Below are 24269 nucleotides of genomic sequence, written 5' to 3'. Positions count from 1 at the left end.
GGCAGGTAGATCTCTGAATAATAGGCCAGCCTGGTCTACAGAGTGAGTTCCAAGACAAGACAGCCAGGGATACACAGAGAAACCATGTCTCACAAAACAAAAAAGGAAATAAAAGCAGGCTGAGCAAGCCATGATGAGCAAGCCAGTAAGCAGCACCCCTCCATGGCCTCTGCATCAGCTCCTGCCTCCAGGCTCCTGCCCTGTTTCTGCTCTGACTTCCTTCAGTAATGGACTATGGTATGGAAGTGTAAGCCAAATAAACCTTTCCTCCCCAACTTGCTTTTTGGTTATGGTGTTCTGTCACTGTCTAACACTGACTAAGACACTATGCAAGCATGAAGACCTCAATTTGGACCTCTAATAAACCATGTTCATACAATGTGCATCTGTAATACAAACACTGGGAAGCAGAGACAAAAGGGGATCCTGAGAACTTGCTGACAAATTAGTCTGGCCTAATCTGTGAGCTCTGGGTTCAGTGGGAGACCCTGTCTCAAAAACTAAGGTGGGAGAGCAATAGCGACAGATACTTGACGTCAATCTCTGGCCTCTCCATGAGTACACACATGTATATGCCACCTCTTCACTCCCAAACTAGTCTCTAATGTTGGAAGATCAGAAAACTAAGTGGAGCCCTCTGCAAAGAGGACTGAGCAAGAGAAATTAATGAAGAGCAAAGATGGTTTGGGGACCCTAGTGAGCAAGGAAGCTGCTGCTGGTGGACTTCAACCCTCCCTCCCATCTCTGGCTGCCAGAGGAGGGTTCCCTCCTTCCCCCAGCTGCTGGCCTCTGTACACATCCTTCCCTCTCTCTACTGCTCCCTGGAGGTTGTAATGTAGTAATGGAGCTAAACAAAATCTAGGGAGGATGCCTGGTATGCCTCCTAGAGTTGGCTACAACAACAAGGACGTGGGGCAGGGATGTGACAGGAGTTGAGATTGGATCTTGCTATGTGGCTTAAGCTGGCCTTGAACGTGCCATGCCTCTGTCTCCACCTCCCAAGTCCTGGAACCTACTAACATAGGGTTTAGACTCTTGAGCCATAGGTGAGAGCAATCTGTAGTACAGTTGGAGGTTTTCCTGGGACTTCACTCTTGGTAAACCACATAGCTGATGGCAACTCGGTCCCTCTTGCTGGCTACAGCAGGTCTTGAAGCGTCAGGATGTTCCTTTCGAAAAGTGCAATAATTACCAAGACAACAACTGTAACTCAAACGTGGATTTTATACATGCAATTTGGCATGGAGTGAGACTGTTTTAGTGGTAGGAAGGCAAACTGCAATTGTGTTGTCTCTGCAGTTCTGCATTTGTGCATGTCTGCTGCTGTGCTTTGTTTGCCTTGAGCTAGCTCTGGAGCCTAGAATGTAAAGGACACATAAGTACCACGTGGATAACAGCAAAAACAGGAGCTTCTACCTTAAAGGTCAGGCCTTAAAACACAGCCCAAAGCCAGCTGCCCCTGGTTTTGTGCTGAACTGCCTTTGGGGCAAGTGAAGGAACTGTCAGGGTAAATCTTGTGCACGTGGCTTCAACTTCACTCCGACTTATACGACAGAAACTCCAACATGGTCTAGATTTCCACTATCTCTTGTTCACTGAAAACTGTAGTGTGTATATTTTTATTATACTGGAAACATGTCAAATTCTTTGTGAAGAGATGGAAACAATAAAAAAAAATACAAATAGTGAAAAAATATTGCTTAAAGTAGAAAACAAAGATTTTTTTAATGGGAAGGTTGAGATAAAGGGAGAGAAATAAGACCTTTAAAATCAGACAGAATGTTCTAAGGAAAACTATTCACCAAACTCAAACCACACTGCTAAAGGATGGAGAGGAAAGAGGAAAACATGTCAGCAATAACCAGATCAGAAATAATGACAAGGCCCCAAAGGATCTACCAGGAGAATAAAAATCTGGAGAATACGAAACCACGGAGAGCTAGGATCCACAGCCCTCTTGGCAAAGAGCTTAGAAGAAACTGTTTATAAGCTCCACAATAAAAATCCACCTAAAGCCGGGCAGTGGTGGCGCACGCCTTTAATCCCAGCACTCGGGAGGCAGAGCCAGGCGGATCTCTGTGAGTTCGAGGCCAGCCTGGGCTACCAAGTGAGTTCCAGGACAGGCGTAAAGCTACACAGAGAAACCCTGTCTCGAAAAACCAAAAAAAAAAAAAAAAAAAAAAAAAATCCACCTAAAAAAAAAAAGTTAGAGAATCCCATCTTTTTAAAGATCAGAATGACAAAACAATGATAATTATTGAAGCTGGATCTCTGTATCAATTTTTTATATATGTGGAATTTTCACAATTAAGTTTGTTTTACGTTGTTACAAAGTATTGCCACCACGTCTGATGATGACCTGAGTTCCCCAGACAGTAGAAGAGAAGAACAGACTCCTGTAAACTGTCCTGACCTCCACAGAAGCACCATGGCCTATGTTTAAAGACACCTCAAATGTGAGCGAGGACTCCTGGGGCAAGCTGCATACACTACTCAAAGCAATACTGTGGCTGTGGAGCTAAACTTACTCAGGAGACAAAGGTACTTGCAAGGTTGTGAAGGACTAGCCTAAGAAATTCCAAGTCAGGATCCTAAGGAAAGGCATAAGAAAGCAGAACCAATTAAAGGGGAAATGAATTAAAGGGACATTGCAAAATTAGATTATCAGAGGGTGAGCTACTGCTCTGATGAGAGAATGCTTTTGGTAAAGCAAGGACACTGTGACTTTATCTCTTGCTGTTAAGAGTTCCCGTGAGACAAGTGTAACAGGAAAAGAGTCTGCATCCAAAATAAAAAATATAGATGGCATGTAATTCTAGCAAGCAGGACTGTCCATATGAACAGACATAAGGGGCAGATGTCACTGGCCTAAGTTATTCCACACTATAAGGAAGTCACCTTGCAACAGGAGAAATTCTAGCTCCCAAGACAGGAGAAGACTGCGACCTTCACAGCACATCTTCAGTGCTGCGTCCAGAAGGGCTCAGAGAGAAACCGGGATCCGAATGAATGGAGAGAGGGGTACTTCGAGTTAAGAGCCAACTACAGGGGTCAGCTGTGTCCAGTTCTGAGCTGTATGAAAGGGGGTCAAGTCTCAAATGTTACCCAGAGAAAAGACAATTTGCATAGGCAGCCTTTGCCCCAGTTACGCATTAACTTGGTTTGCTTTGCGAAAAAGTCTCACTCTTTAGTTGCTGCTAGCTCTAATTTGTGGTAATCTTCCTGCCTTAGCCTTCCACGTGCTGGTATCACAAGCATGAGTTATGAGACCCAGCTACAGTATTTAACTCCTTTTTTCTCTTCTTGTGAGAGAGAGTGTGTGTGTTTCTTTTGAGCATGACCTCACTATGTAGCCCTGGCTGTCCTGGAACATAAGGAGATCCTTCTGATTCTGCCTCCTGAGTACTGGAATTATATGCCACAAACCATCAGAGATACCCGCTATTAAGTTCTTAATGGGAGATCCCTCCCAGTCAAGTAGAAATGGAAAGTCTACCTGGACATAGATGGCTTTGTATCTTGAACGTTGTTTGTGACTTTGGAAAGAATCATGAGTTGAAAACTCAATTGGACTGAATTTAAAAGACAAGAGGAGGTGAGATACTCAATGAAAACTTTCTATATTTCTCCTAATACTAATTCTTTCTTGTGGAAAGGAGAGCATTTGGGAGCATGTGTAGAGAAAAGTCTATTATCTGATGATGAAAACAGAGGTACTCAATGACTGGTCCAACTTAAGGCCTACACCATGAGCCCCAAGTCTGACACTGCCTGGGTGGCCAGGAACCAGAGGCAGGACAGCCAGGAACCCAGGACAGAATCAAACACGACTGGCCAAAAAAAAAAAAAGTCAATGAAAGGATTCCTAATGATATTGTTATGCTCACAGATCGCTGCCTAGCCAAACTGTCATCAGAGGGGCATTGTCCAGCAGCTGATGGGAGCAGATGCAGAGACCCACAGCCAAACACTAGGAGAAGCCAGGGGAACCCACAGAAGATGATGAGGAAGGACCGTAGGAGACAGAGGGTTTGAGGACACCATGAGAACATGGCCCACAATCAACGAAGGCTCATAAAGGCTCACAGAGACTTCAGTGGCAAACACGGGGCCTGTACGGTATGAGCGAGGCCCTCTGCTGGTACCTTACAGTTGTGTAGCTTGGTGTTCTTGTGGGACTCCCAACAATGGGAGTCGGGGGTGGGGGTGGGGGTGGGGAGAGGCTGTCCCTGACTCTTCTGCCTGCACATGGGACCCTTTCCTCCTACTGGGTTGCCGTGTCCAGCTTACTATGAGGGCTTACGCCCAGTCTTACTGTATCTTGTTAGACCATGTTTGGGGGATATCCTGGGGAGGACCTGCTCTTTTTCTGAAGGGAAACAGAGGAGGAGTGGATCTTGGGGGAAGGAGAGGTAGGGGGAGGGACTGGGAGGAGTGAAGGGAGGGGAAACTGCAATTGTGATGTAGCATATGAGAGAAAAATAAAAGTTAAAAAAAAAGAAAAAAATGAGGTACTTTCAACAAATTAAAAATAGTCTTTGACTTACAGGACTACTTCTCTATAAACCATCGCAAATTTAAAATACCGAACACTGAAAATGCATCTAATCCATCTAACCTGACCATAACATACCTAGCCTGCCTCAAATGTGTTCAAAACTCTTACATCTGCCTAGCACTGAGTAAAATCACCTAGTACAAAGCCTATTTGAATGAAATATTGACTATAACTAACTGAATACTACATAGAAATTAAAAACAGGATAGCCATATGCTTATGATTCCACACCATCAAGTCAATAAATTACAAAGTGAACCACTTTATGTCAGGAGCCACTTGTACATCTGTTTTGTTTTTCCATGAAGTATGTAGCAGAGTTGAGAGCTGAGAGGCAAAAGGTAAGGCTGCAGGAGATTTGGGAATAGAGGGAAAGGCATACACTAAGCTATTTCACAGTAAGAGAATATACTAATGAAGTCACATGAAATGTCCACTGACTGTACAGTCAAAGAATAAAGAACAATCAAACTGGCTGTGTAATTCTCTCTTTCAAGAGATGCCTTCATGTGCAAAAGCAGAGCTGGCAGCCTCAATGCTGACTCAGAACTGGAGTAGAAGGATGAAGACAAAGGCAATTAAGGAGCTTTTATATCCATCCATAAGTCTGTGTATGTATGAATGTATATGCATATGCATGAGAGATATAAGATATGAAAGACAGAAAACCCTTCTAAAAAGTAAGCAAACAGTCTCCTTTATCTATATATGCTTAAGAATCCTAGGAAAGCCATGTCACAATTTTAATTTCAAGAAAACTAAACACAAATGAATAGACATTAATTCAGTTAATTACAGTGTGCTCAAGAAAAATGTTGGACTATGACCAAAGACTTGCTAGAATTTCTTGGATTATGATCATAGACATTTAACATTGTATTGAGTTTGTCAAATAACATGTACGCATAATTAAAACGATATCCTCACCTTTGTGTTTCCCAAGAAATCACCATATTCTCTTAATATTCTTTGGTTTCTAAACAGCCCTATAGGAATCAGAAGATAAGTTTAGGTCATATATATTCTTACTAATCAGTCTACATTAATACAACTATTTTTTTAAGACTGTGTTAAATGGTTAAGGGGGTAGCTCCATAACTAGAGTGCTTGGTTACCATGTACAGAGTTCATTACCCAGAACCATGTATGCCAGGTGTAGCACACACCTGTAATCCTAGCATTCAGGGCTGTAAACAGGAGAATCAGGAATTCTAAATTAACCTTGGCTATACAGCAAATTTGAGGCTCACTTGAGTTATGTGAGACCCTGACCATCCCCCTCATCTGAAGGAATGTATTCAGGAGGTTTCTTTCCACAGACATGGAAAAGTAGGATTACACTGGTATCTATGAAGAACAAGATGTACAAGTATATGTATATGCACGGTACCTTCCCATTTATGTTATGTTAAAACGTGTGTGTACAGGCTGCTGGAGAGATGGCCCAGCAGTTCAAAGAGCTTGCTGCTCAAGAGAACCAGAGTTTGGATCCCAGCACTATCACCCATGTTGGGGAGCTCACAAATGCCTATAATTCCAACACCAAGGGACTGGATGCCTTCTTCAGGACTCTGGGGGCACCTGCACACACATATGCATAGACTCACAAAGACATGCACACATACAAATACATAAAATAATCTTTTAAAGAGTATATATGTAAATTTTAAAATGTATTGGAAATATTCTGAAAGGAATATCTATCAATAACTGTTATCTCTAGGAAGGAATATAAAAGTATTATAGAAAAAGAAAGAAAGCACTCTATATTTCTGTATTTGTTTGGGAGTACTGGGAAATCACACTGCATTCTTTTTGAGTCATAAATACATAAACTTTTGGTATCAATAAATACATTTATATAATTGAAACCATGTAAAAAAATAAATCTTCCAGTGCCCTAAACCTAAACTCCAAAACACTAAACTCAGCTCTCTGAGAGCCTCACTGTGTCTGTAGTTGAAGGATAGTTTCTTATTTATGCCTGACTTTGATAAATACTTGCTGAATGAATGAATGAATGAATGTGGTGGCTGAATCAATACTTTCTATAACAAAGTAGTAACTATCACTTTCATAATGGTAATCTTTAAATCAGGTCCAAAGTGTTTCCAGTACTGTTCAGCAGAAACTACAAAAAGTGTTTTTTCACTTCCTCGTATCATCTTAGAAAGGTATCAAGAAAACCCAAACTGATTCTGTTTTTTAAAATAATTCCCACAGTGAAAACTGGAACTTGCTGGAGCGATCGAGTCAAACCCTGATGCACAAGCACTAGAGACTGGCCAGCTATGGGGGCACAGTTCTTTCCTAGATGTTACAAACCCAGCCTTAAATTAAAAATACTTACGTTCTCTGTATTCTATTTCTGCTTCTTTACGCAATTTTTTCTCTCTGGCAAGAGCTTCAGGGCTTCCCCAAACTTCCAAAGCTCTGTGTATACATACACGCATGGTCACCACCAAGAAGCATTTTAAAGTACTTTATTATAATTGTATTTAAATATAAATGAACTGTAACTATATAAGAAGCTTATTTTAAAAAGCACTTAAACTTCTAAGTCAAATCTAAGCAATTCAAATAAACTCATCTGCAATGTTCTTACAAATGAGGACATATTTACTTAGCTAGTACATATAAGAAGGACAAGGTGCAGATAAAAAGCAAACATCATTTTAGAAATATGTCATTTGGAAGACTGTTGAGAACGTTATTATAGCCCCAAAGGCAGCATGCACTCAGCCGTGAAGGAATCGTGCTCTTACTTTGCTTCCACATCTGACCTCAAGAACACGGTAAAGGACTCAGTATCATTGTGGGGACTTCGTCGTCTGATTTTTCGAAGTTGTTCTAAATCACTGGAGAAAGAAACGTGTTGAAACGATTCAGATAATGCCTATAGCTTATAGATTAACGACTGTGAACAATTACAGTGACCCCCATCTTGAAAGAAAGGACCTGTACAGTTCTAAACATCAGTTTGAAGACGGCATTTTTAATATTAAAAAATAGTCTGGATACAGTAAAATAATAATAATCGCTGATGAAGAACACTATAGATTACATAGAAGAACACCACATCGACTCCACTCCCACACCTATAACCCTGAACGCACGGGATCTCATCAGAAACTTCACAGTCAGGTGATAAAGAACACTACATAGACTCCACTCCCACACCTATAACCCTGAACGCACGGGATCTCATCAGAAACTTCACAGCCAGCTTGATCACTACTTGGTTGGCAGTTGCAACTCCCACATTGAGACTTGTACTATGGGTATAACCACTGGCACTTTTAAGATAGGTAAAAATCAGAATACACACGAGTATCACCACATTATTTGCAGAGTACTACATTGAAAGAAATTACTGTACCTGGATTTAAGACAGAACTCATTTATCGCTCTTACTCCAGTGATGAAATTATTCTTAGTGTATTTTGATCCATACTCACTTTTCTTAAGGACCGCTTTGACTAAACCAGAAACATAAAGAAATACATAAGTATGCACACTGAAAGTCCTACTGGAAAGTGAATACTTGTTGAATTTCACAGTTGTTATTTTTTCTTGATGTATAAGATGGTATTGAGAAAAAAGAAATGTCTCCCCCAGTATAGAAAACTAGGATGAATCATAAATCTAGCTTTTATCTCTACAGTTCATCTCTAATTGATGCTAAAATACCAACCTTTATCTAGTAGACACATTGTATCAGTACTGTTCTGTCTAATGCATTAAAACAATTTAAGTTGCTTTGGGTCTGTGTACAAATGAGATTTCAATAAAAATTACAGAATAGTTCAGTGTTTTATAAACTGTGGAGTGAAACCAGCATTCATGAACAGTCAAAACAGAAAGTAATAAAGGATACTGAATATAGAATAGGAACTTTAATAAAATGTTTTGATTCCCTTATATATAATAATCTATATGTTTTCTAGGTCATTAAGTAACATTTCTTGTTAAAAAAGCTTAAGGCCAATGGATAATTTCACACAAGAAGACTGAAGAGAACTAAGAAATACTTCTATCAATCAAAAATGGCAGAAAGTTTACAAATTATAGGAAAATATTGCCTTCTACTAAACAACTGTCTAACTGTTGGGTACCAAACTGCCAGACACAAAAATATGATACAGATTATAGTTTGTGAGTTATAAAATTATATACTATCTCTCTATATCAATAAAGCATGTAAGCAGGATGGCACATGCCTTTAATCCCAGCACTTGGGAGGCAGAGGCAGGTGGATCTGAGGCCAGCCTGGTCTACAAAGCAAGTTCCAGGACAGTCAGGACTGTTACCCAGAGAAACCCCATCTCAAAAAACAAACAAACAAAAATTCCAAAAACAACCACAACAAAAAAATAAAGCATACAGAGTAAGACTTTCTGTCACATGACGTATATAACTATACAAACATCTGAACCATATTAAGACAACAGAGTCTTGTGTTCTGCATTAAACTGTCACCTGTTCTCTCCATATCAGAGGCTCTCTCTCAATCCTAGTTTTCCATTTTACTTCCAAATTGAAAGAGCAAAATTAAATCTAAAATGACTAATTTCTGTGGGTTAAAAATAACCCCCTGAAAACAATAATACATCAGCACTAAAATTAAATGCACAATACATCTTACTAAGAACAATTCAAGAATGAAGTTTAATACAAAAGCCAAAACTTTATTAGAAGAAATATATGAAGGCATTCAGGTTACTTTCTGCCTGAATTTCAAATCTCCAAGAAACTTTCTTTCCATCATTCTAAAACCAAAAAGCTGGCTATGAGCTATCCTAGTACTAAAAGGAAAATTATAACACTCCTTAAAAGGTTTCATTCTTTAAAAAAAAAAATCCTTCAAGACAGCTAGTAACTCCTGCTGGCCTATCCCAGTCCAGATTGTGGATGACGGAGGCAGTGGTCACTGCTATGCCAGCACTATTGTTTTTAATGGAAAGAAGGTTTCACCACGTAACTTGGGACCCCGCCCCAGCCTCTGACAGGCTGCAATCACAGGCAAGGCACATGCACACAGTCCAAATGCTGATGACTCTTGATTACTTAACTATCTGCACGTGTAATCTTCAAAGACCCCCTGATGAGGAAGTTTTATTTTTTACCATCTTATGGAGAAGCAAGCGAAATGTCAGAGGGTTAAATAAGTTGCCTTGGATTAGACAGCTGGTAAGTGTGAGAGCCAAAACGGAGGCTGTTTCGTCTGACGCCACAGTGCGGCAGACTGCACAGACCTCCTGAGTTCATGAACTAACAGCCAAACTCCACCGGAATTTAAACACACTACAGCTCAAGGTATTGGCCTCTTGTTCTTTAACAACATTGCTTTTCTAAAAATAACAAAACAAACTGAAGATTTTGGTTCCTTACACTTTTAAAATATTTGTCATCAAAATGAAAAATAAACTTCAGCGTAAAGTAGCATACAAATAGGGTAAGAATGTATGGCCAATCTATTTAAATAAAAGCAAACTATAACGACGTTCTCAGAATAACAATAAAGACCTCCACATAAGTTCTGTATGTTTATATATACCCACACACTAAAACATCAAATAAAATACATTTACCTCTTACTTGGAGAGGATCTTGTTTAAGTGGAGCTTTGAGTTCTGCGCCTATATTTTCTGCTGCAAAGTTTATTAAAACAAGTTTACATTAAAGTTTTCCAATAAAACTGTGACTTATTACAATGTATAACAATGATCATATTATCACAAACTATTTGAATTCACTCTATAAAACATAAAGGTGTCAAACTTCACATAAGCTATTTATCCCCTCATTAATGAACTACAGGAGAAAAGGCATGGAATCATGTCAAGAACTAGAGACAAAGCATTCAGTAAACTCAGCATCTGCACACACGCCAAAGCCTTTCAGAAAACTGTCAAGGACTTGTTTTAAAGGGTAAGACAAAGCATTGATGTGTTCCATCTAATACTGATAGTGTAGGTGCATTTAAAATGGAAAACAAGGGCTGGGAGGTGGTGGTGCACGCCTTTAATGCCAGCACTTGGGAGGCAGAGGCAGGCAGATCTCTGTGAGTTCGAGGCCAGCCTGGTCTACAGAGCGAGATCCAGGAAAGGCGCAAAGCTACACAGAGAAACCCTGTCTCGAAAAACCAAAAAGAAAAAAAAATTCATTAAAATAAGCTTTAGAACAAACACGCATAGAAAAACAATTATGCATTACCATTAGATGTATGAAAAGGTGATTATTTCATTAACTGAATCCAAATGAAACCAAAGAATTCCAATCTACAACCATTACACTAGGGAAAACGAAAAACCACAACACCCAACTTAGGTAAAGGTGTGGAAGGATGGGAATATGGCTGCTGGTGGCAACAGGCACAAGCAACTATCAAAATTATGACCCAGTCATTCTTCCAGATCAATAGAGCTAAAAAATCCTTGCACAAGAGTAACAGAAGAGAGGACTGTGGTATTCATGGCAATACTCTGCTCTGTTTCAAAAACTGCAAACAACAAAATGCCCAGCAGCAAAAGGACAGACTATGACTGTTACATTCATTGGTCATTTTATACACAGTGGTGAGAAACATAATAATGGCTATCTTTATTTAAGCTCTCACTGTGAGCTAAATACTACTGTTGTGTCAACTTCTTTAATTCATGCAACAAACAGCCCTCACAGTATTGCTATAATTATCTCTTTGAAAATACCAACTACACCAATACACCAATAGTCAGGATAAATCTAGAAAAAATCTTAATGAAAATACAAACAAACAAAATCTCAAATACACGTAAAGCTATCGCAACAAAGTTCAAAAAACAGACTAAGTAATTTAGAATACACAAATATGCTAAGCTATTCCCTTCACCTCCCTTTTCCAAGATGTATTTGTTAATTATGTGATGTGTATGCCTACGTGAGTTCATAAACACCACACGCATGCAGGAGCCTGTGGAAGCCAGAAGAGGGCATCAGATCCCCCGGAACTGGAGGTTAGGCTGTGAAGCCATCTGATAGATACCTCAGTTCGCTTGTTTGTGTTTTTATCACACACACACACACACACACACACACACACACACACACACACACACACACCCGAGCTGAGGGCCGAACCCAGGGCCTTGCACTTGCTCTACCACTAAGCTAAATCCCCAACCCCTTGTTTGTGTTTAAACCAAAGCACTAAAGCAGCAAACTTCAGGATAACGACCTGGATACACATGGTAAGCGCTAATCAGAGATGGATGCTATCAAAAAGTTCTTTGGCCAGTTAGTGAATTCCAAGATTCTAATTTTACTTTTAACTTTAAAATAATATTACAATGTATAAATATATAACACATATATTAATATATGTATTTAAAGTTAATTTAAATTATTAAAGATACATAAAATATATAAATATAAATGCATAAATATAAAATATATTTCGCAATAAAAACTTCATTCACCCTTAAAACATTTTCTTTACTATGACTTCATTCAGTGAGAGGATTCCATATTTAATCATAGCTTCATTGTAGACAATATCTACTCAGCATTTAACTGGTGCCGTGCATTATCCAACATACTTAAGTGGCCTACTATATTTAGTTCCCACAAAATCACTTTGGCATAGGTATTATTACGAAGAAACTGAAGCAGAGAGAAGCTATATTTCCTTTTTATGAGCAAACAGGTAAAGAGGTCCTATAACTGCACAGCTGATATCTTAGACCTGGAAACTGTCAGGATCGAAACCTAAGACATTTCTATTGGTCCGATGTGCTCTGTTAATCGTTTCCTATACTGCCTTCATGTTTACAATGATATCTGATTCATAAATAGGCAGCTGTGCATTTTACAGTGAGGCAAAACGAAGGAGCTCACAGCAAATACTGAGTAATTAGCAACATGAAAGCCATGGGAACCTCCTGATGAATACTTTCTGTGGAAAAATGAGGATGGGGCAATGGAAGAGGCAAGCACAGAGAAAGAATACCATCCGGTTTTCAGTAGAAGCTGAGAGAGAACAGAATCAAGGAAGGGCTGACTGTATTTCAAGGAAGGGAAAACTGCTGGTACGTTAGAAGATAAAGCACAAGAACAAGTCTTGGGGCAGCTGACGGGGAGAGGACCAGAACACAAAGGAAGTCTGTGTTTCCACCTCTTTGCAACATGCGCACATTTAAATGATATAGCACAGCATTAAATACAACCATTTGATTGTGGTGTTTGTTCCCAGGTTACTGTCCTTTTTCTTTGCTTTTATTTTGTATTTCACATTTCCTGCCATCTGTTCTTAGAGACAATCGATTTTCCATATGTTCCTCCCATCCCACCCTCCAACTGCTGGTTTGGACTTTATAAACTTATATTTATATTCTTTAATTTAGTATACATAGAATATTTCCTGTAAATCTTTCAGCCTCTGCAAAGAATAGTCAGTATCTCCACTCTACTCTATAACAAGAAAAATCTTGCATACCACTCTAGATTAAAGTTTTAATATTAAATACCAAAAGAACATTTATTATTTCTATTATTAATACTTAATTTTATCAACATGATTTATCCATTTCTTGTTCTTTACTATCTTATCTATCATATTCTGATTCCCCTGAGTTTATTTTGCAACTTAAGAAAATGTCTAATTTAACAATGTTCTTAAGTCCGAGTGGGCTAGTTTGTAACATCCACTTTTATGCATAATAACACGCTTATTTTCACCTTTAAATCAGCATGAAATTACAGAGTAATGTTCAGTTTTCCTCTCATGATTTCAAAGCTATCACTCCCAAGGAGCATTCCCACGGTCTTCTGCATACTGCTGATATAAAATGTTTATTTCAAATGAGCAACAACTAGACTCACAGCATTCTGGTTTCTCTGTTGGGCAGCTCTTAAGTAGAACTGTTGCTTGGTCTGGTTTTCCACTCTGGTTTCTCTAGATGTCTAGATGGATTCTCTTTCTTATCCTGCTCAATAGTCCAAATGTACTTGTTGCGGGATATTCGATCACACTGTAAACCCCAAGTTTGCATTTGTGTTGATTAAATAAATCAACCTTGGTTCGGGGGTGAAGCCAGAAATAGCTACAGAGAGCCTGGAGGAGCCAGGAATATGGAGAGATGCACAGGATTAAAGGGTGGGACTTGGAGTTCAGAACTTCTTTGTAGTTTCAGAAGAGCAGAGAGAATCGTCTTTTGCTGGGTTTCTGGCCAAAAAGGAAGGTCAGCTGATTGCTTCTTGGCCTCTCTGATCTAGCAGGTTTTCACCCCAATATCTGACTCCCAAGTCTTTGTTGATAAATAGAATAGAGATTTATTAAAACCTACCTATCATAGCCATGGCAGAGCCAGGGTTGTGGGACCAGAAGTCCCTCCAGGCTATGGCCTGAGTGGCAAGTGGGTCGCTGACTGTGGGGCTGTGGGACAGCAGATGGTAATAAAGTAGACCCATGTACAGCTGCTAAACGGACAAACATCATTTGGTGCCCAATGTGGAGACCATGTATACCCACATAGGGCCTGAGAAAGCCGGAAAAAAAAAAGTCCCCAACATAGAGCTGGACATGGCTTCCTGGTAAATGCAGTCTCTAGGCAGTCACAGTGCTTGTGGTGTAGAGGCAGGAGTGGCTCCTTTAAGAGGCCCTGCTGTGCAGTCGCTGGCAAGCTACTTGGCACTAGGTAGAAAGTCTGCTGCAGTGTGGGCCCACCAATTTCCTAGAGCTGGGGCTGGTAAATGTGGCTCAGCCAATGCCTGTGGCTGTGAGGCTTGGCTCTCACAGAAGGGCAAACAGTAGCTGCAGCCCAGAACCAGTCAGGTAGTCTGCTGGACCAACCGAGGAGGATAGAGCCAGCCTTTGATGGCTTGACTCGCAGTTAGAGAAAGGCTGCAAGCATGCAAAAAGTCAGGTCCAGATGGGAAAAACAGGTACAGTATAGGCTTAAAATGTGCTTAGATGCTGAAGAAAAGAAAATAGGTATAGACAGTCATAGAAATAAAAATAGTTTAAAAATAATACAGTAAAGTCTTTAAAGAAAGAGTAAAGTGATATAAAAATAAGCCATGAAAGGATGGGATATACACTGGGTTTCTGGATCCTGCATGGTGCTTTGTTGACTTTGAATTTTTTGAATGCTGATGAGCAAAGGACAAACACTGCTGAAAGACATTGGATTGTAAAAAAACTGCTAAATTAAACCAGCCTATGAAGTCAGGAAATGTGTTGTGTTGGGGTAGAGGTTGTGTCTTTTTTCCACAGGAAATGAAAGGCTATGGATTTCTTCAAAATTAAAAAAGATCAAATTTGACTGGAGGAGACCACCTGAAAATCGTGGCTGCAGACATGAAGGAAGAAACTAAGAAAAACTCCAAGACAGGTGACACATATGTTTATCCCTCTACTATGGGAACAGCTCTGAATTGAATGAGATATGATAAATTTTGTTGGCTACAGAGTCCTCATGACTTATTATTACATGCCATCCTTTCATATGGTGTCAATGGAGATTTATATTACAGTTTGGGTATACAATCCAAGTTGACAGATGTCTTTTACCTGCTCAAACAGAAAACAGAAAATCACCTTTAGCTAATTTGTGCATACTGCACATTCCATACTTGTGTTAATATAGATATGTATGTTACCTTTATACAAAGAAGTTTATGTGTTTCCAGGAAAAAAAAAAAAAAAAGACCAGACACCAATGAAGACAAGTAGCCCAGGTGATCCATCCAGCCTCTCAGAATGCCTCTGTTGCAGTTTCTTCAAAAATCTGCATCCTGAACAACTTCAAAGTGGCTTAGATGAGATGGTCCTACCTCACAGACTACTCCAGGCAGGACTTCAGATAAGCTCTGCACTTTACCATTGCACAGAGACTGAACAACAACAACAACAACAAAAACTACAGATAGCTCTCTCAGGACCTGACCATTATCCCAGTTTTCTCAGGGGTCCCTAAAGATGCTGTTGCTCCCAAACAACAGGAAGTAATTTTAAGAACATGACGTCCACATCTCGAGAGGTAGGGTGGGTGGTTTTGGTCATTTGGTGGGTTATGGATGTTTATCATTGCTTGGGGTGGGGTTGGTTGAAAGTTGTTACTGGTCATGGTCAGGGAAAAAAATAAGCAAAGGAGGTTAGAGTCAAGGATCTCTTTCTGAAAAGAAAAAAACAGAAAACGGGAGATATAGGAATGACAGGATAAAAAGGGTAGAATCTAAACTAAAAAGCAACGACTAGTCTCATTTACATTGGTATGGATTTCTGTATACTGATAAAAAAATGTAAAGTTCTAGTCTTTGAAAGCTACTATTACAAACTATTTAGGACAATTAAGAAATGCAGGTTAGCCGGGCAGTGGTGGCGCATGCCTTTAATCCCAGCACTCGGGAGGCAGAGCCAGGCGGATCTCTGTGAGTTCGAGGCCAGCCTGGGCTACCAAGTGAGTTCCAGGAAAGGCGCAAAGCTACACAGAGAAACCCTGTCTCGAAAAACCAAAAAAAAAAAAAAAAAAAAAAAAAAAGAAATGCAGGTTAGTAGTTAGTCATCTATAACAATCAAACTTGTAGTCATGTTAGGTATGTTTTCAAAGTCAAACAGATACACTTTAGATACTTCAGAGACTTAAAGAATATGACATTTAAGATACTTTAATAACATAAGGCTTTTTATGATAGTGAAACATGTCTACTCCTGGCAGCACCAATCTACTTCAAAGATGATGATGGACACTGAAGAAACTCCATATGCAGTTTACTTTCACTGTGGCAGTTAGTCACTAGGCAAGAAACTATGCTTGCCTTGACTACTGACAGCATGCTGTCCAAACTGGACAAACAAGGACACAAAAGAGGGTGACTGCTGAACTTTGCCAAGACAGGGTAGGACGGTCTTTCAAAATTCCTGCTTCAAAGAAAAGTCTGTCAGGTATTCTAGGCCTGTAGGCCGAAGATGGATGTCCCAATGTTGCAGAGGAACCTTGTGGGACTACCCAGGCAGCCACCTGTCTCTGTCATTTCTGTAGTTTTGGAAATTCCTTGCTCTGCACTTCCTGCTTACTTGGGCAATATTATATCCATGTAACACATATGCCAACATTCCCAACTGATTCAAAGTATACTTCTAATTAAGGAATCTTGTTTTTCTCAAATTCTGAAGGCCATTTTCTCTCAAAAAAAAAATTGTAGGTGTGGGATGTCTCTGTGTGGTGTATGTGCACATTTCAATGTTACTGTTGGACAAGAATAGACATGCATCATGTGGAGGTCAGAAGACAACTTCTACCCTCTTGCTGTTTGCTACTGCAAGCTGCCCAGGAGCTTCTGGATTCACCCATCTCTACCTCCCATTGTGCTGTAGGCATGCTGGGATCAAAGGTGGTCTACTGCATCTATCTTTATGGGATTCTGGGCATCTGTACTCCAGTCCTCACACTTGATGGGAAACTGTATCCTCTGATCAATTTCCTCAGCCCTCCATTCTCTCTATGAATTACTTATTATTTTTCTGTCTTCTCTCTCTTAAATGCCTATGGAATATAAGCTAGAGCTTCAATCTGTTTTGTTTTTTTTGAGACAGCTTCTGATCTGGTACAATACAGGCTGGTCTCAGACTATAGCAATTCTGTCTAAACTAAAATTTGTCAAAAGCTTCAGAAACACCACTTTACTCCCACAATGATCATTTAACCAAAGCACATAAAGTAAGTTGCTCTCAGATGAAAACTTGTGAATATTCTCATTATGAACTGTCTAGATGTTACTATATATATAATGCTATGAAGCACAAACAAGGTTTGTAAATGGCTCAAACACATACATGAATACTTATTTTACAAACCACAACCATCTTAATAAACTCACACTACTTCCTAGTATAGAGTCTTCATAATTTCCACAAATAATCAGATATTCTATCCATGAATACCTCTAGACATTTGTTTTAAGCTCAAATTCTGGCTGTTTGCCACACATCTGCTGTCATTAGTAAAATTAAAACTAATTTTACTAAAATTCAAACCATCTGAATGCTCCTTAAAAATTTAAGGACGTCTTAGCAAGCCTCTGCTCCTTAATGAGCTGCTCCTGACTTCACCATGTGATTTGAATTATTCAAAAGTCAATCTCAAACTCTTAAGTATATAAATTATCTTTCAATCAAGCAATTAGTTGGTGTCTATCTGATAGCTAACAAGGTCTAATTTGGCCTAGGCAAATCTTGAAAAAGAGCCCAAAATAAAACTGTCAATAAACAATGTATTTCTATTATAAGATAATTAAACTCAAATTTTTATTACAGTCCTCAGAGAAAAAGGACACAAACTCACGGATGTCAATTTTAAAGATACTGTATAGTGGAACCAACATTCAATATTTTTATCTGAGTTTATGTTTACCTAAGAAAACCACTGTACAATATATTTTGCCCTTAATTATGTCATCTTATCAACTGTTTCTTCTTTTACTGTGCTTTAATAATAAGCATGCTGAATTCTGGAACTTAGAGACTCATAACACTTTCTATTCCTTCAACTATTAATATCCAATTCCTTAAAAATTTCAATCAATTAATTTTGTGTGTATATATGTGCATATATGTGAGTGCACACATGTGTGCTATGACATGTGTGTGGAGGTCAGAGGATTTACTAGAATGGCTTACAGGCTGTGTTCCATCTACTCTAACATTGGCTGTCTGTCCACCAGAAGGTTCAAGAATCCATAGTGTTTGGTCCATGCAGCTGGAAGACCAGGCTCAGCTAGTCTTCAGTATACACTGGAATCCCGAAGAAGCAGGCTCTAATGCCAGTGAAGGGATGAACTTGCTTCCTTCTTCCATGTCCTTTATATAGGCTGCCAGCAGAAGGTGTGGCCCAGATTAAAGGTGGATCTTCCCACCTCAAAAGATTTGGAGTAAAGGTATATCTTCCAGTGTCAGGCAGTGGTGGCACAGGCCTTTAATCCCAGCACTTGGGAGGCAGAGGCAGGCAGATATCCAAGTTCCAGGCCAGCCTGGTCTACAGAGTAAGTTCCAGAACAGACATGGTTATACAGACAAACCTTGTCTCAAAAAAAAAAACATACATGCATGCATAAAGGTGTATCTTCCCACCTCAAAGATCCTAATTAGAAGTGGGTCTTCCCACTTCAAATGATTTAATTATGAAAAAGTCCCTCACAGGCATGCCCAGTCATTTGGGTTTTAGTTAATTCCAAATGTAGTCAAGTTGACAACCAAGAATAGACATCACAATGGCAGACTTTGAGAGGGAAGATACTGAATTTTTTATATGAGTAAATTTTGTTGTGAGGATAAATGGAAGTCAAGGGGAAGCTCTAAAAGGAAGTGATATAATCTGGTTTTTAAAGACCATTTTGGCTATCTGGAAAACAGGTACAGAAGCAAAGAGTAGAAGCAGGTTGTTGTGGTTTGAATAAAAATGCCCCCCACAGGCTCACATATTTGAATGCTTGCCCCCCCCCAACTGATGAACTGTTTAGGAAGGATTAGGTATGGCCTTGTTGAAGAAGGTTGGAGGGGTTGGCTTTGAGGTTTCAAAGGCCCAGTCTCTCTCTCTCTCTGCCTATTGATCAGAATGTAGCTCTCAGCAACTTCTCTAGCACCATGCCTGCCTGCCACCACACTCTCCACCCTCTGAAACTGTAAGTAAGCTCCCAGTTAAATGCCTTCTTTTATGAGTTACCTTGGTCATGGTTTCTTCATAGCAATAGAACAGTAACTAAGACCCAGAGCTCCCAGGGAGACAACTGCTGCCGTAATCCAGCTAAGGAAAGAGGATGTCTCAAAGTAGACTAGCAGTTACGAACCAGTGGGCTTGCAGATTCATGGCTTTAATCAACCACTTAACTAGTCACTGTCTGTTAAGATATCCAATGGATACCTAAGGGTCAGATGTCCAAAACCAAATAATCTTAAATATCCTCTCACTTTGGAATTTCTAAAACTTCATTTTATTATTTGTGTTTGCATGTGTGTATGAGAGACAGGAGGGGCACATGCCACAGCACATGTGTAGAAGTCCAAGAATGACTTTGTACTTGGATCTTTCCTTCTAACTCTGCCTGGATTATGGGGACTGAACTTAGGTTCATGGAGCAAGTATCTTCACCTACTGAGCCATCTTGCTGGCCTGATATTTGCAATTTTAGAAATCAATGAAATCATTTACACAATTGGCATTGTTCTGTATATGACCCTCTCCTTTATTAACTCAACTACCAAGTTCTAATTAGTTCACGTACTCCTTTTAAAAAGTGTTGTTGATACAAGATGTAGCTCAATATTAGCAACTGCCTATGATGTGCAAGGCCCTGGATTAAAAACAAACAAACAATGGAGCTGGAGAGATGGCTCAGTGGTTAAGAGCATTGGCTCTCTTCCAAAAGACCCAGGTTCAACTCCTAGCACCCACATGGCAGCTTACCTGTCTCTAACTCAAGTTCACAGGGATCTGACACCCTCACACAGACATACATGCAGGCAAAACACCAATCAATGCTCATAAAATAACAAACAGAAAAAAGCCCTGTCATTCATATAGCTAAATACTTACTTGCATTACTGCTTTCAGGTTCCCTCCTTTGCAACCTGTTTGCCATTTTGCAACAAGCCAGCCTCCAAAATTTTAAAAACAAATCCAGCCTCTGCTCAGGCCTCCTCATAGATACTAACAGACACCCTACTGGGACAAGCTCTGTGAGACCGTCACCCCCCGCCCTGAGCATTTGCCAGTGGCATGACATCTCACCTGGCAAATGAGTTTACATCAAACAGGTGCCACATCTTGTTCCCCACCCAGCTCTTCCTCCTGTCTGGGAAGCAGAGAGCCTGGCTGCAGACTCTTGCTGTGAGCTCAAGGCCAGCCTGGGAAACGTAATCTTGTCTCAAAATAAAGTATATTAAAAAAAAAAAAAAAAAAAAAAGCTGATGGGTTTATGAAACACTCAGTGAATAAAAGCACTTTTTACGCACGTCTGGTGAGCCAGGTTTGATCCTTCACACTCACAGAAAGATGGAAGAAGTACCAACCTCACAAGGTTGTCCTCTTAGTTCCACATGTGCACACACACACACACACACACACACACACACACACACACGCACGCACGCACACACGCACGCGCACACATACACACACACACACACACGCACACACGCACACACGCACGCACCAGTCCAGACAGTTTTAGAAGCAAGTTCTATTATTCAAGAAGCAAATAATTTTCTACTCTTCCACTACACAGGGCATTTTAAGAAGCGCTCTGTTTACACACACCTGTTTCCTTGAGTGTTGGGACTTTCTCAGCTCTTGGAGTCTGTGATCCCTGCCCTCCTTTGTAGACATCGGTAGAGTACAACTTGACTCGACTTAGAGTACAGACATGGGGGTGACTGTTGGGAACCATGTATGTAAAGCTTCCAAATGTCATTAAATGTTTTCCTAAGAGGAAAAAAAAAATCACTTTAATTTCAAAACAACTCTCAAATATACAGTTAACAAACCAAATGCTTGACTTGAGACATTTCCTTAGTGATATAAGAATCAAATATTTCAACATTTACCTAATTTATATTGATATGGAAACTATATGCATATACATATAGTTTCCAAACGTACACACACACACACACACACACACACACACACACACAAAAACAAAATGCTCATTCAATTATTCCAAAAGGTGGTACATTGTATATAGTAGATACTCTCTCTCTTTTTTTTCTTTTTGGTTTTTCCAGACAGGGTTTCTCTGTGTAGTTTTGGTGCCTATCCTGGATTTTGCTCTGTAGACCAAGCTGGCCTCAAACTCACAGAGATCCGCCTGGCTCTGCCTCCTGAGTGATGGGCTCAAAGGTGTGCCCCACAGGCGCCCGGCCACAACAACTCTCTTATTTTGTATGCTGGCATAATGTATAGATGGCTGACTCTGGGTGAGGGATGGTCATGAGGGCTTCCTGCTCAGAATTATTCCATGTCTTTTTTCTGTGAGCTGGAATGTAGTCCTCTCATGTCATGATCAATAAATGAATCCTATTAGTAGAGAGCCCTGTTGTCTGATTTCTAATCAGATAATTCAATCACCATTTGGTGAATGCCCAGCACATGAGAACTGTAACTGAGAGAAGAACAGGAGGCATAAAGCCTGTGAGCTGCTGCACCCTGGTTGACAGTGGCTTTAGAGAGACCCCGACTGTACTGAAGAGACAGAAAAATGACCCTCTATTTCCTCTAACTCACAAGTCCAGCTTTCCAAAGAACGCAAGAACATTTCGATAAAAATTATCATTTCTAAGGTTTTATATGAAACCAAGCGTGTCACCAGAGAAAACCCAGTTTTTACACGGGTGGTGAGCACTGAGTGGGCACTGAAGAGCTGACACTTGGGTGGAGGACATAGCTCAGAGACAGGACCTTACCTTCCATCCTCAGCACCATGGTGCTGGAGGGGTACGATGTCTAATTGCTGAAAACTGAATTTCCAAAGCAATGATTTTGGGGGAAAACCCCCGATGCCAATTTATTCCTTTGTCTATCTGGTAAATCACTAAGAGTCCAATATGGTTTTGGTTATAAGCATCTACTTCTAAAAGTCGAGAAAATAACAGTAGAGGATTCCTGCACATTGAGACACACAACCTACCAAACACATCTTCACTGTGGCCACCGGTGGGTATTCTTAAGGCAGAGTAAGAAGACTAAGGAGATAGGAAGGGGAATTAAGGACATATGAGAGCATGCCACTTATCCCAACACCTGGGGAGGCAGAGGCCAGCCTGGTCTACATACCAAATTCCAGGCCAGCCAAGGCTACATGGTTAAGGGATAATGAGAAACGGGGGAGTGGAAAGAAATCCTGTACCCCGGGATCTAGTTTGCCTTTCCTGCTGACTGAGGAAAATAAATTTCAGCACAACTGGTAAAGTCAAACTTGCCTATAGTGATAATTTGTGTTTTCCTAAAAAAACATCTCAAATATGTTAAAACAACAAACTGCCTAAGCTTATTAAATTTTAGCACACTTCTTATCCCGAAAACAGCAAATCTGGGGGGGGTGGTGGTGGGGCGGGTCCAAGTAGATGAGAGGGCTCAATGGAGCAAAGTACTAAGAACCAAGCCCAGAGTGTTGTCTTCTGACCTCCACAAGTGTGCCATGACATGTGTGCTCTTCTGTCTTTTAATTTATTATCATGTATACAGTGTTCTGCCTGCATGTATGCCTGCAGGCCAGAAGAGGGCACCAGATCTCATTACAGATGGTTGTGAACCACCATGTGGTTGCTGGGAATTGAACTCAGGACCTCTGGAAGAGCAGTCAGTGCTCTTAACCTCTGAGCCATCTCTCCAGCCCCAACATGTGTGTTCTTATACCTCCAAATGCACATCAGACACAGCCACACAACAACAATAATAAATAATTCTCTAAAAAAGAAAGTCTATGACCAGTTGTCATAAACATGATTTTTCATTTCTATGTGATCAGACCCATACTGTGCCTGAGATCTCTTTTAAGCATTTTAAAACTATACAATGCCTTTTTTTTCAATTCGCATTCTTTAAATATTGAATAAACTAAGTTGTTTGTCTGAATTTCTGCCTGGCAGTTGTCCAGTGTGGGCTTTACTGACTGAACTCCCATAGTGGTATTTAACCTATCTTCTGTCCCACAAGTCAGTGTGTGTGAGATGGCCTTTTCTGAATTCAGCTGTATGTGCAGAACACCTTGGAAGTAAGTAGTGATGAAACCTCTTTGCAGCCTGGCTGTTGTGGGCTGAGACTGTTACTCAGTGGCAGAGCGCTGGACCTTGACCAGCCCAGTAAAAGGAAAAACTCACTTAATATCTAGTTGTCCCTTTATTTATGACAATGTCTACTGCTATTCAATGTTAGATACATTTATTTACTCATTAGGCAGCTTTAAGACTGTAGTAGTCCAATTTTATTACTTCTCCACTCAATCAGAATACCTTTACACAGAAAATTCCCACTCTGTGGTTATTCAGTAGTACAGCTTAAGTCTGGCTCAGTGTTTAATTCTTCCCTTTTGTGAACCAATTCTCAAAATAATAAGTGCATTGCCTAGCATGCTGCAGAGGTGGCATGGTTTTTAGCTTGTACATTTCAATATAATTCCAGATTTCAATAGGATTTGCTGTATATTTCAATCCATCTCAGTCACTGTCTTAAGTAATGCTCAAATGGTCTTATTTTGGCCAGTAGAGGTCTCTTCAAATCCTTCTAAAATACAGTTATCTTAGACAGCTCCCCTGCTAGCTGTTTGGAAACAACCTTAATTTTTTAATTTCAATAGAATGCCAGGTATTAACAGCTTTCGGTATATTTTGACACTAATACACAACTGAAAACTGCTTATAGGGCAAAACTACACAGGTCCACATCTGACTCAATAAAACTAATATAAAACCTAACACAGCAGCAGAAAATGTAATCAATCACTGTGGGATGAAGTGCTGAATATATTAATTCTTGCTGGCAGAATTATAGTAAAACATATTTCCAATCTTAACACCCTTTCTTCAAGGTGATATCTAAGATTAGTTACAAATGGAACATCAGTCTTTAGTCTGACACTGCTCTACTTGAACAGGTGGTATTGTGTTCCCCAATATATTGTGCACCATAATAAACTTGTCTGGGGTCAGAGAACAGAACAGCCACTAGACAGACACAGA

At 40.0% G+C, this 24269-nt stretch overlaps 1 protein-coding gene across 2 annotated transcripts in view; it reads right to left on the bottom strand.

Annotated features, from left to right (window-relative positions):
• The window catches only part of Slc30a9 (solute carrier family 30 member 9), a 55221-nt gene that overhangs the window by 25110 nt on the left and 5842 nt on the right, over window positions 1-24269 (bottom strand). The window contains exons 2-7 of one of the 2 annotated variants that reach the window (XM_052735059.1): window positions 20851-21015; window positions 10150-10209; window positions 7938-8037; window positions 7324-7416; window positions 6909-6991; window positions 5486-5544 (exon numbers count right to left, since the gene is read on the bottom strand). In XM_052735059.1, coding sequence (XP_052591019.1) covers window positions 5486-5544; window positions 6909-6991; window positions 7324-7416; window positions 7938-8037; window positions 10150-10209; window positions 20851-21015 — 560 coding nt within the window. The remainder of the gene's footprint in view (window positions 1-5485; window positions 5545-6908; window positions 6992-7323; window positions 7417-7937; window positions 8038-10149; window positions 10210-20850; window positions 21016-24269) is intronic. The other variant, XM_052735060.1, reaches the window with a different exon arrangement.

The sequence above is a fragment of the Peromyscus californicus genome, unplaced genomic scaffold (assembly GCF_007827085.1).
Source record: "Peromyscus californicus insignis strain IS unplaced genomic scaffold, ASM782708v3 Scaffold_13__1_contigs__length_99412109, whole genome shotgun sequence".
NCBI classification, from domain to species: domain Eukaryota; kingdom Metazoa; phylum Chordata; class Mammalia; order Rodentia; family Cricetidae; genus Peromyscus; species Peromyscus californicus.
The sequence above is the reverse complement of the archived record's forward strand: the minus strand, read 5'-3'. Positions and strand labels throughout refer to the sequence as shown.